This window comes from Ambystoma mexicanum, chromosome 5q (assembly GCF_040938575.1).
Source record: "Ambystoma mexicanum isolate Mex_15411 chromosome 5q, UKY_AmexF1_1, whole genome shotgun sequence".
In the NCBI taxonomy this organism is placed as follows: Eukaryota; Metazoa; Chordata; class Amphibia; order Caudata; family Ambystomatidae; genus Ambystoma; species Ambystoma mexicanum.
The window spans coordinates 1,053,941,122-1,053,954,832 of record NC_090933.1 but is presented as its reverse complement, the minus strand read 5'-3'; the positions used below and the strand labels follow the sequence as shown (position 1 = coordinate 1,053,954,832).

At 43.7% G+C, this 13,711-nt stretch overlaps 1 protein-coding gene across 2 annotated transcripts in view; it reads left to right on the top strand.

Annotated features, from left to right (window-relative positions):
* DSCC1 (DNA replication and sister chromatid cohesion 1) overlaps positions 1–13,711 on the top strand; it is a 332,122-nt gene that overhangs the window by 163,773 nt on the left and 154,638 nt on the right. For both annotated transcript variants that reach the window (XM_069621553.1, XM_069621554.1), the window contains exons 5-6: positions 1,730–1,868; positions 11,171–11,223. In XM_069621553.1, coding sequence (XP_069477654.1) covers positions 1,730–1,868; positions 11,171–11,223 — 192 coding nt within the window. The remainder of the gene's footprint in view (positions 1–1,729; positions 1,869–11,170; positions 11,224–13,711) is intronic.

The following is a 13,711-nucleotide window of genomic DNA, read 5'->3' as shown; positions in this document are numbered from 1 at the left end:
ACGGGGGAGGAAAGTTGTCCGTTAATCAATAGACAAGCTATCGTGAATTTATAATTTACTTTTATTTGTTGCAATGAACTGGTGGCCAAAGCCCATCGTAGCCATGACCTGAAAGAGAAAAGAACACTCAACCCGGTCAAAAGCTTTTTCAGCATCTAGCAAAAGCAAAATTTCTGACACATCTCTTTTCCCCACTTGTCCAGAATGTGATGGGTACGCCTGATATTATCATGAGTCTGTCTGGCCAGGGTGTATAATAGTGGGAAGTAGTCCCTCTAACTTGTTAGCGAGTATTTTAGAATACATTTTGGCGTCAAGATTAAGAAGTGTGATGGTGCGATAGGATCCGCACCTTCCAGGTTCCTTCCCGGGCTTCAAGAATAAGATTATCATTGCCTCCTCCATAGTGGGAGAAATGCATCCCGACCTTGTGAACGAGTTATAGAGGTGCACAAGCCTTGGTACTATTGCTTGCAGGAATGTTTTTTATAACCATCTTTTATTTGGAGGTAGCGAATTTGACCCTTAGCACTTCTTCATGAGAGATCCTTTTCGAGACAATCCTGGTCTATCGTCAGGATACAGGGCAGGTTAACTGCTTCTAAATACGATAACTGAGACTGTTCATCTGGGCCTTCTGTACAGGATACATTCAAATAGAACGCATGAAATGAAATTGCGAATTAATTTGCAGGGTTCCGTTGCTAAATCCCCTTCTGGCAATTTAATATACTCAATGGTTAGCAAAGCTATTTTTTGGCGAAACTTGTCTGGCTAATAAGCTGTCTGCCCTGTTAGCTTTAACATAAAACTGGCGAAAATACAAAAGAAATTTAAACCCTTTAATGTTCTATGTGCTTTTAGAACTGCCGGGCCTGTGTTTGTTTCCATTTTCCTCATTATTTGTTGGCGTTCTGATTCAAGTTCGATTTCGAAAGCTACTTTTTGTTTCCGTATGTAAACTGCCTCTGCAATAAAGGTACAGCGTATTGTTGCCTTGAACGCGTCCCAAGTTGTATTCGCAGAACTATCTTGCGTTTGATTCAGATCAAAGAATTCCGTTATTTTACTATCAATTTTTCCTCTTCTAACCAAGTCCTGAAGTATCTCAATAGGCAATCGCCAGGAACACACCCTCTGAGTTTCCACTGCAATATCAGTATCTATAATCAATGGTGCGTGGTCCGAGATCGTGATTGGCTGACGGGCGACATGGGTGACCCTGCCAAGCAGGGATTTTGAGACCCAGACGTAGTCCTTAAGGGAAAAAGAATGGTGCACATTTGAATAAGTGTATCCTTTAATTTCCTCTTGTTAGAGCTGGCCATATATCCACCAATGTTAAATGTGCAAATTTTTTTGTTTTAATATTTTAGAAGGTGCCAGATGCGTCGATCTGGTAGCCAAGCTCCGATTGCGCAGGGTGTCCCAGGCTATATTGAAATCTCCTAAGAGTATAATTTCCCCCTCGCTGAAGTCTTCCAATTATGCAATAAATTATTATTTTTTTTAAAACATCTTGACCCGTATTAGGAGCATAGATTGAAGCCACTGTTAATCTTGTTGGACCATTACTCAAAATTGCAAAAGCATACCGTCCATATATAGGAATTTTTGTTCTGAGCGCCTTACATTGGGGATCAGATTTTAATGCACATAAACTACCATTACCTCATACGTTTTAAGGTGTGCGTACAATAAACTTGACCTGAACACTTTATTTTGACAGGATACTGGAGGCTTCTTGAATTTGATTATGAGATGAAACTTTTAAATCATATCGCACAGCTTGTAGACTCAGAGTCCTGGTCATTCAGTAAAGTACCACTGAATGTATGTCGTAAGGAACTTGAAGCCCTGGAGCCCCCGTGAGTATACATGTTTATTTACTGGTTTTATTTGGACGTTTACTTGCGATCTGTGATTTTAAACTGTTTTTGAAAATCTGTAAGCGAAAATGTCCTGTCTGTGCAATTCCTAACTGATAACATGTTGTGCTGAAATTTCTGCAGTGAAATGTCTGCTTTACGTTTTCACTGTTTATTCTGTTGGCTGCCCAATGTTCGCCTGATAGTCTGTTTCTAAAAGCTCATGTTATCAGGGTTCCTGGTTATCGGGGGCCCGCTGGGGCACGATCTGCCTTCAGACGGCGACTGCAGGTTAACTGTCCTGTCGTCGGTTCTTTTTCCTCTCATAAACTACTGATAATGTGTAAGTCATCACACTTAAGATCCCGGAAGCCGTATTATCGGTACGAGTAGTCCGTTACTCATATAGCAACGTTCACGGTTGCTAGTACGCTAGTTGTGTTCTTCGTGATTCCTTATTTCCAGTCTTCACTAACCCTGTACTCCTGCATTTTCTGCCTACACATTTCAGAGCATTCTGCCTTGCAGCTTCTCCTTCACTCTCCCAAGCGTCCTGACATTCAGCTTCTTGTTCCTGCTTGCCTCCCCCTTTTGATTTTGCTGCTTTCTTTGAATCCTGCCTTGTTATTCTTCCCAGTATTTCCTTCTGAATTCCAAAGCCCTCATTGCTATTGGATTATGGAATTGGATCATTTATATCGCCTTCTATCTTCACTACGAGAGGCAAGAACTTGTTGGGGCTTTTCTTCCCAAAAAGGGGTTCCCCCCTTTTTTTTGGGCTGCTCTCCTTTACTCTCCCAAGCGTCGTGCCTTTCAGCTTCTTCGTTGAATTGCTTTTTGTTCCTGCTTGCCTCCCCCTTTGTTTTTGCTGCTTTCCTTGAATCCTGCTTTGAACTTTTGTCCCAGTATTTCCTTCTGAATTCCAAATCCCTCGTTGCTATTGGATTATTGAATTGGATCATTTATATCGCCTTCAATCTTCACTACGAGAGTCAAGAACTTGATCAGGGTTTTCTTCCCAAAAAGGGTTTACCCCTTTTTTTCTGGGGCTGCCATCTGGGGTAGGCCCATCAGGGGGTTTGAGAATCTGTTTAGCCCTATACAGGCCTCTCCCAGACCGACCCAACCTCTACAAGACCAAGGATCCGAACATGGGTACAAAGCAGAGACCCCTGGATAGATCCAGTCCCAGAGAAATAAGATCACGCAGTGTTCCAGGAAGGGTTCCTGACCTTCTTTAAAAGGGAACATTGACATGGCATGAATAAGCATACATGACATTTGTTTGTTCCATAGTTGTCAACCGACATAGTGAGTGCATTGTTGATTTTCCAGGGCACCTTGAAAATCTATTGGGGTTATAAAGCTGCCTTCACGCCGTGTTGTAACATTTCTCTCAAGCTAGTATTGCTAATCCTTTCTTATTCAGTCTAAATGTAGTTGAGGATTTTGTATGGTGGTTTATCTTTGTTGCCTATTTCTCTGGTTATAATTTACCTAGGAGATTTGCTAGTTTGCTGGAAAATGGCTACTATGATAGTTTGTTGGATTTCCTCTGACCATCGGAGTAAAATTCATGTCCGAATGATATCTGCTAAGCCACATGAGTCTAGTGGTATGTGGTCCATTGGTTTACAGATTGCAAGTTTACGCAAGATATCATAACTTCTACTATTTGCTCCATCCTGCAATCTTGTTTGAGGTTCTAGACCTTAGAACTAAAATAAGGCCAGATCTGTCCCTACTGTGTTAAACCACTTTGCAATATCCTGGTTGTGTTCGAGCCCTGTAGACCTAGGGTTTGACCTTCGACTAATTTACACAAAAGCAGTTCTTAGTTTGTACTAAAGAATAATGTACAGAAGAAATGGGGCTGCAAAAACTCGAATCGAAGGGTAGAAACTTTAGCAAAAATAGAAACCGTTAATTTCTACATAACTTAAAAATTAATACATAGTTTGATAGAACACAGGCTCAAATATGTTCCCTATTAATTTAACGCTCTAAACCCAAATAGACGTTAAAAGAAAAAACAAAGAATAAAGACATCATTAAAAAAAAAAAGTTTTCATATGAAAGCTAAACAAGTGATAACATGACTTGGAACCCGACAAAGCATTTGCCATGATACATGCACTATTCGGTCCAAAATCTCAGTACATTATTGCTTATGTTGGAAATTGCTTGTTTGACTATACTACTTTTAACTTTCTACAATGGAAAAAAATATCATAAATGGTAAATAAAACTGTGAACATTCTGCGTTCCTGTTTTAGGATTATAAAGGGGCACTATATTGCAAGTGTAATAGCTTGTTGTTTCAGTGACATTCCTGAGAAGGGACAGTTAACGTTGATCATTAACACAAGTGTCCTAAGAATCTGGGCTTAAGCATTCTGGTGTTAGAACCATGACAATGTTGCAGACTAACAAACCCTGCCGGCGGTGTAAGAGAAGGGGTTTGTTTGCCATAATGCACAGAGGCCTTACTCTCTGAAGCGCTGCATTGGATATAACCCTTCTGTTATGAGATCTCATTGTGTATTGCTGTTATACATTATCTAAGATGTTATTTCTGTGCATGCTGACTCTCCTTCAGCCACCCCTCCCCCAACCCTCTTTATAGTCCTTTCCTTTCTTCTCCCCTGATGAGGTCGCTAGACAAGTCAGATCTATGAAAGCCTCGTCAAAACAGGTTCATGCCTGTTCCTCTAAAATCATCAAGGACCACATTGATAACCTCGCTCCATCCCTTGCCGATTTTTGCAACCTCTCCTTTGCCTCAGGATCCATTCCCTTGTGCATCCTCTTCTCAAGAAACCCACAGCTGATCCTTCTTGTCCGGCTAACTATCGCCCAATTTCCATTACTCCCTTTCTGGGCAAACTCCTGGAATACTGGCCATCTCTCAGCTTAACCTTAATTCCGATTCTGTTGGCTGTCTCCATGACCACCAGTCTTGGTTCAGAGCTGCCAGAAGCACGGAAACTGCTCTCCTGAACATCTGTGGAGATCTGCTCTCCACCCTTGATTCTAACATTCCCTCTGTCCTCATCCTACTCGATCCCTCTACTGCCTTCGACTCGGTCAACCATACCATCCTGCTCAACCGTCTCGGTGATAACCTAGGTATCACCGATCAGGCTCTCGCCTAGCTGACCTCTTTCCTCTCTGATCGAACCTCCCAGGTCCTACTTGCTCCTTCCTTTCATCTATCTCCCTTTCTACCTGTGGTGTTCCCCAGGTGTCTAACCTCTCGCCTTGGCTTTTCATCCAATACCTGGCAACTCTCGGCCACTACATTGCCATTTTCTGCTCATATTCCAGTGCTACGCTGAGGACACTCAACTCATTTTCAGGCTGCCCTCGGACACCTCCTCTTCTTTTCTCATCTCTGATTGCCTAACTGCCATTCAAGATTGGTGTACCGCCAACGATCTTTGTCTGAATGCCAGCCAGATGGAGCTCCTCCTCATCAGAACACCTTCACCATCCTTTCCCATCGCTATCTGGCTGGCCTCCCATGGCAGCCATCCTACCCCCACTTGCGAGACTAAGAACCCCGGAGTCATCTTCGACTCCACACTTTCCTTCTCCGCCCACATCTCTGTCTCTATAAAGTCAAACATCCTACTGCACCTCCTCAGAGGTACTCTGCCTTTACTCTCCTCTCCTTCCCCCAGAAGCTCAGTATCTCCCAAGCTCTGGTTCTTTCTAGGTTGGACTATTGTAACAGTCTTTCTAAATCTACCTGCCTCTACTCTTCGCTCTCTGAAACTAATCCAGAACAGGACTGCAAGACTTGGCCTTGGCCTCAAGACCTGGGATCGTATCTATCCAGCTCTGAAATTTCTTTATTGGCTCCCAGTGGATGCAAAGATTAAATTCAAAACCCTCTGCATTGTCCCCAAGTCTTTCTGGGGCCTGGGTCCAAAATACCTTCAGCTCTCCCTCTGCAAATACCACCCCACTCGAGCTCTTTGCTCCTCTACCTCCTAACTCTCTCAGGGTCAGTCGTTTTTCAAAGAAACAAGCTGGGCGTAGGTCTCTGTATTCGGCTGGGGCCTGCCTCTGGAACAGCCTCCTTGCCACTATGAAACTTGAGGAGAACCATCCCCGGTTTCGGAAGCACCTCAAGACCTTCCTCTTTGCTTATGCCTTTGCCCCCGCTCCTCTTCCCTGTCCATCTGTTCTCTCTCGGCACCATACACCTGGCCACCCTCTGTCCTCTGGGCCCAGGTACCTGCTCACCCTGCCACCCTCCCGCTCTGCCTCCGGGCCACCCCTTGAACTGGGGTCTGTATCTGTACCCATACAGCCCCTCCTTTTTTCTTCCTGCACATATCAGATCTACCCTGTCTGCTGCCTTAAACTCAGCACTTGCCACTTGCTGACTGCACTACCACTGTTGGTTGCCTTTATGCCTTTATTATGTATTTATTATTTATCTGTTTCTCCTTTGCTCCGCACTTTCCACTTCTCCCCCTTCCATGAACTTTTCTCCTCTCCCTCTCCCATGCACTTGCGCATTCTCAATGTCACTGGGCCTAGTAAGATCGTTGTTTTGTTCTCCCCTGTTCCCCTCCCCTGTCTTGTCGCACTCTGAAACACTTGTGGACGGGCGCGATATAAATAAAATATCAATTCAACTGTAATTCGATATTCTGTATTTATTTGGATTGTTTTATTTTTCTGCTGTGTGTGAAAAGTTTCATTTAAACTGTTACACACTGCAATAAATACAGATATAACACTTAATTGCCGTAAAACATGCTGTTGACTCTGGCGGATATGGCGACTGCCTTGCTGATGGAGGAAAGGCCCTGGCAAGCAGGGTATTTAATATATAATGTACATTTTGAGAGCAGGTGAAGGTGTGCCTGGTGTGGGATCTCCTTGCTTATTCTTCTGCTTCAACTGGTGAGCTACTCATTGGTCTGCACCCAGAGCTAAAATCCTGCGGTTCACCGTCTTGATGTCAGGAAGATGCCGATATAAAGCCTTTGGTTTTTGTCCTGTATTTTGCATGAGAATCCCGGCAGGGACACCCACACAGTTCAACAATGTGTATGATCACAGAAAGGCTGCATCAAAATAGTAGGGCCCCTGCAACTAGCTGCTGTATGGGGGAGACCTACACAGGGAAATCATGGTGTTCCCTGACTCTAAGGCACAAAGGATCCTCCAGAGCGCAAACCTTGCATTTGCTTCTCTGACGAGGACTTGGTCTGGAAATAGGTTGGTAAACCAGGTAGGAAAACTCAAGAATGGGACGCCTTGCATCAGAGATCCATGATAAGACCTTTGGTCCCACAATTAACATGCTTGTGATGAAAGCTGTACTTTTTGCAATTTAACAGCCCTCAAGTACCATGTCAGGATTTGAAATGGAGATTCGACGAGCAGGAGCAAAAACCAGCTCCTGTGTTGGGCATCACCCAGTAGGCAAGAGCCTACTGCTGGGGAACCAGGAGCGAGTGGTATCCAGAAATAGATAATAACGAAAAACATTTTTAATGGACCCAAAATATCAAAAAACACCACATCAGAATCAGGAGGATTAAGGGGGCAGGGCCAAATAAAAAAAATATATAATTTATTTTGTATTTGTTTCGGTTTGTTAACATTTTTTTGGTTATTACATTTTTCATTCACAGGTCTCCGGATCGAGTACCCAGCTCACCATGTATCTAACTTCTACATGAGATGCAAGCGTTAACCTTTTGCACATAATGTTTGATGCTTCGTGTTTAAATGTGTACTAGATGTGTCCTAATTCTTCTATAGGAGCATTCTCAAATACTCAAAATTAATGTCACAAATGCATGTTTGTACAGTAAAAGTGCCTGGGGAGCCTAAAGTAGCTCCTGGTAGCTGTTGCTTTCAAGCTAACCAGGCTCTCCTAGGCTAGGAGCAGGAGCTAAATAGCCCCCAGCTCCTCTCAATTTCGAACCCTGCATGTGAACAGTCCAGGTTTTGTTCCTTCACTGCTGGAACCAAAATTATGGAATGGATATCCTACTCTCAAATGACTTTCATATGCAATTCTGCCATCATCTGCTAAACCATGTATATGCTATTTTGTACTGCTTTCAACTGCGTTTGAACCTTTTTATTTTTACAAATGTCCTCAATAAATAAAAGAAAAGAAAATACATTGGGAGGATTTGAAGACGCTGTTGGACAAAGAAAACACCATCCAGGCCCTATTCTTACCAGTACCTTACACACTCTCCCTGTGGTAGGATCAAGTAATGCATCTGGTGTGGCAGTGTGGGGGACTGTAACACTGTCTAAAAATATGCTCAGTGTAATATCGCTGGCAGACGTTCAACATGTTTCTGTTCTTTGATCCTTTTTAATTGGTGAACACTCCTCAGGAGCTTAATAGTTAGTCATTAACAAGTTATGGTGGTACTCCTATGGTCCCACAGTTTTTCATATATCAAAAACAGTGGCTAGTTTTTCGGTCGGTCACAGTGCTTCAGAACCCAACGCTGCAAAAAAAAAAAAAAAAGTGCCATTAGTGCTATGTTTCTCTGGAAGGATAACATTACCCTTCCCAATTCTTAAGAGCGGCATAGAAGCAACCTCTCTAGTTGTGTAGGGCAGGTTTCTCCTATAGTAAACTCTGGTGTGGCTTCTAGGAAACCATCACCATCTGCGGATATACAATAAGGTACATTGAGAAACCATCTCCTTCACTGTTCGCAACTGCAAACCCCAACGGGTTCCAACTGTCACATCACCAAATCACTCACCATTTAAATGCTTTAGTTGTCAATTAAGCCTTTCCAAATGGCAACTTCAATATTTATAAACTAATCCCTCTGTGGTGAAATGCCTAGTCAGGCACAGGTCTGGGAAGATCACAAATTGGCCAAATCTACAGTAGTGGAATGGACAAAAACAAGTGCTAGAACACACCTGTGTTGTAAACAAAGTCGCCAGTCCCTATATCGCTCAACTTTCTAGAGGGGAAAATTCGATTTAAGGGCGATTTTGTTTTTAAATGTATTTGCCATGAATAACCTAGCTGTGTTCTAGTCAAAGGAGACTTGACTTTAGTTATGGGCTCGCATGTGAACCTATCCAGCCAGTTACCTCTACGTTGAATGGATGGTTTGTGTAGATGACCCGTGTCACGGTTGCTTTACACTTATCCCTGCACCATTAGAAAAGGCCTGATCGGACTGTCTGTAAACCTCAGCTGCCTTTTTGTGCACTTTCTGCTGACCCTACCTCTGATAAAGCCCCTCCCTTGAAGAATCCTACTGCCCCTTTCTCTGGCTCTCTTGGCTGCTGGTTCATTGAACTACAACCACTTCTTTTATTCAGTTTGGTTCTCTTCTGTGTCACAGGTTCAAATAGCTGAATACTTTTCAGAAAAACGCACTCCCCTGGCTTTTTTTGGAGCCTGCTGGAAAAACTAACTGGTACCTATGCGGGATCTGCACTGGCAAATGAAGATAAATACAGGTACCTGCCCCCCCCCCCAAGCAGCAGTAGTTCATGGTACTGGAGTGTACTGGGAAGAGAAACCAGAATTGTGTTTGTCTGCTCCATTGGCCAAGATCCCCACATTTTGGATGGGTAAACCTGGAGTTGGGACATATAACTAATCTCTACTAGACAGGGGTCCGTTTGACTATGCACACATTATTAACCTTGTTTGGGTACAGATACCGGCATTCTTGCTCTTACCCTGCCTATTATACCCTGTAATCCCATGCCTAGCATATCACCTGGTCCCTCCTCCCAGCTCCTGGTTTATATGTCCAATTCTGCCCCCTGTGGACAGTTTCCTTCCCCCTTGAACCTTCTCTAACCAAAATATGGTCTTGCTCGGTCAACTGCAAATCACCCTCCTCACCACCACCCCAGATCCCCTGCATCACTAGCACTTTTCCCCACCATGCTGTCGTGCAGGCTCAATCGTTCTGTCAAACACTGTGTATGTGTAACAGTTAAAATGGAGCTCTGTCGTCACTTTGCTTTTCCACCCCCATTTTCCTGTACAATCACGTCTGTCTTGACAGCATTATCCCCATCCCTTCTGAATTTGGTTCAATTTTAACAGTAGAAGTAGAGAGCCAGGCTCTGTTGATTAAATGAACATGCAGGGCAGTTTCCTGTTAGCCCCACATGCATCAGCTGTCAAACAGAATGCTAGTGAAGCCACTGAGACACATTTCTTTATGCTAATTGGTGAACATGAAATGTGCCATCACTGTGATATCGGGACCTATACAATCTGGCCTCCCTGTGCTGAGCATACTTATCTGCTATATAGGCATTCCATATTGGAACCTAAATTTACTTTGCATAATCCCTACTGTGCCAAGTAGACCTACTCAAAATACTCTTTCTGGGCTATCTAAGCATACTGGCATCTAACTTTATTCTGTGCGCTGTAATCCTTTACTGATGTTACTGGGCATAATGGACTATGGCATTGCTGCACTTTTCGGGAGTAATATACATTGTTGCTTGTTGTGTATTGCTTGTTCAGGCATGAAGGAAGGCTGTGATGTCATGTGGAGTGTTGTCCTCTGAATGATAGAATGCATGGGTGAGGGTTCCAGGCCCAGGCAGATAGGAAGCCCCCTGCCTGAGAGATGGGAGCCAGTGTTGTCCTAGCCTATGTATCTTACTTGTATTCCATGTAACTTGCTTGTAATGTACCTTGAGAACCTGGTAATAAACCTTACAAGTAATCCTAAGAAGGCTGGAGGTAATTTTGTGACATTGGGGCTCCGCCATCCCTCCTTCGATAAAACAATTAACACGTCTCCATGTCCACGTGTCAGCACCTTGCCGAGACTCATGTGCGCTGACTCGTACCTCCTGGTTGCAACTCATACCGTTACACCTTCCACTGCACCGAAGAAACCTGGCTTGACCACTGAAAGAGCACAACGTACAGGAGCGCACCGGGACACCTAGCTGGGCTATCTAAGCATACTGGCATCTAACTTTATTCTGTGCACTGTAATCTTTTACTGGGGTAACTGGGCATAATGGAATATGGCATTGCTACACTTTTTGGGAGTAATATACATTGTTGCTTGTACCCGAGCTGGTCATCATAAAATCAACCTCTGCTAAGTGAACCTGTTGAATCTGGCTTTACTGTGCTAAATGTGCATACAAGAATCAATTACCCCACTAACTAGATACAAGAATCACGTTTTCATGTGCTAATAATGGAATCTATTTTGTAATAAACTATTAAAGTGTAGCTATCTACTCTAGAAATGATTTATGAATGATGATAAACTCTATAATTTACTTCTTTCTAGAGAAATGATTGAACATTGCCTGAAGTGTTATGGGAAAAAATTTACAGATGATGGTAAGTTGGAAAATCCATTTTGGCATCCGTGTATCCTGAGCACTCCTTACTGTGTTCCCCCTTAAATTAGGAAACTTTTTTGCCTTTGCTCTTTACTTGTTTTAAGTTCAACTTTATAAATCGCCTCTTTATATTGTCCTGTCTGTTAACCAGATTCTGCTTAGCGTTTCTGTGATCATGGTGTCCGAGACATTGCACCATTGTTGTAGGGATCAATATGGTATTACCACTCTGCAACATTCCACATTTCAAGTGCAGCGATACATTCTCTACTTATGATATCGCCAATGATTTTGTAGTTTAGAAATATAGAGTAACACATCGACTTCATATGCCAAACGCAAATTGAAATTCTGCGTTTCTTGTCTGTGATGTCAAAAAATGGGAGGCTCCATGCCAAACATTTGTCTGGATGTTAGTCACTGAGCTTCTGCATTCTTTGTCATCACTGTCTGAGATATGTTACTCTGTCTGACATCACAGATAGTATATTGTAGCATGTTAGGCTTGTGACATCGCAAGCAATGTACTATGTAACTTTATCTATAACAGTCACTGACCATCAAATGTGAAGTGTCTGCCTGTGGCAACACAATCCTTGAGATGGGCAAGTATTATGAACTGTTTTTAAATGCGTCAGTCTGTGTCTGATACTACAATCAGTTAATCGATTGTAGCATGTTCCATTAATGCAGTGCAATATGGTATTTTGTGGTGGAATGCAGCATTAATCCGTGGCATCACATAGAAGGGTTACTATAGTGTACTGGCTTCGTAGGCCCTTGACAGTGGCTTAGGAAAAGATCTTAAAACAATGGAAGGCAAACACCCAACCAAGTGTGGAGACCTGGATTTTAGATTGTTACGATCTGTGCTCTGGGAAAATGTAATGTTTATCGACTCCATATGAGTCAGACCTGTCAAAGCCAAAGTTGAAGGCAACGCAGAGTAAACCAGTACCATCTTCTATGCCGTCGACTACTATGCCGACTTTGTCAAAGCCTCTTGGCATAAAGGACAAGGTTTGCAGACCTGTCCCTAAAAAAGACTTTTGTCTGTATTCGATTTATGAGGAGGAACAACCCTCCGAGGAGGATTCCCCTCCTTTTGGTTTGGCACCCCCCATGTGCCAGAACAGCTCATTTCTAATGAGTCGAAAATGAGGGCCTTGTGTGACAATCTCCAGTCAGCTAGTTGTTTGGATACCTCGCATGAACTGGAATTTGGCAGGCATGACCCCTCTAAGCATGCAGATTACTCATGAGCTTTCTATAAGACTAAAGTCGCTGAGTTTATGGGGTGGAGCAGGCCTTCCCCTGCATATGAACAAGAGGACATGACCGACATCTTGGACCCTGATCCTCAGAATGACCCAATTTTGCCTTTTCATTTGGCCCTGCAGAGAAAAGTCACTGCTAATTGCGAGACCCCAGAAGCTGGGCCTGCGGTTAACAGAAACTTTGAAAGGAAGTACAGGCCTTCCAGCCCTGACCCAGGAAACCTGACCAAGCATCCCACTCCTGAAAGCTTGGTAGGTCAGGCAGCTACGTCAACCAGGTAATCGGCTTATCCCTCTATCCCCCCTGATAGGGATGACAAGAGGGTAGATGCCTGGGCATGTAAAGTTTTCACGGCAGGCAGTATGGCCTTAAAATCCACCAATGTGACTTGCACTCTATCCAGATTAACACTTACCCTGTTGGACTGTATTGCCATGGCGGCTGATTACATCCCAGAAGGCAAACAAAGAGACGGCTTCAAAGAGACGGCTTCCTGGGGATCATTAAAGATGGTAAGGCGGCAATGGAAGAATGTCTCCAGATACTGCTGACAGCATCAGGAGATCCATGGCTGCTAGCACAGTACTACGCAGATTTGTGCGAGGTTGAGTAAGTTGGGGTTTGCAGCGGACGTGCAGGCTAAACTGCTCAACATACCTTTTGACAGCTCAAGGTTGTTTGGCAACAAGATGGATGAGAGTTTGGAGAAGCTGCAGACCTCGAAGGCTAAGTCCCTTAGCGCCGGCATTAGACAACCTCAACAACCCTATTCAGGCTCATATTCCTGGAGGGGTAGGTACTTTTGTTTCTATTCCTCAATTGGAAGAGGACAAGCCGGACAAAGGTACCAAAGAAGAGTTCCCTCGTGGTGGACAAGGAAGGGGTGCTAAATCAGCCCCAGCAACGGCAACTTTACCCTGAGCTGTTGCTGCAGCTGCCTCTAAGCCACTTTGAGGCATTGACCCACAAGACCCCGGTGGGAGGCAGAATTTCTCAGTAGCTGAACGAATGGAGGGGCATTGCTTCAGATGTCTGGGCACTGGAAAACAAAAGGCCTCAAGATCATCCACCGGGATACAACTCGGTCAAAATTCCGGATCCGCTCCTTGTGCAGGAAATTTTAGCCCTGCTAGAGAAAGTTGCAATAAAACATGTACCTGTAGCGGAGAGTAACCAGGGTTGATATTCCCCTTATTTTCTGATTCCCA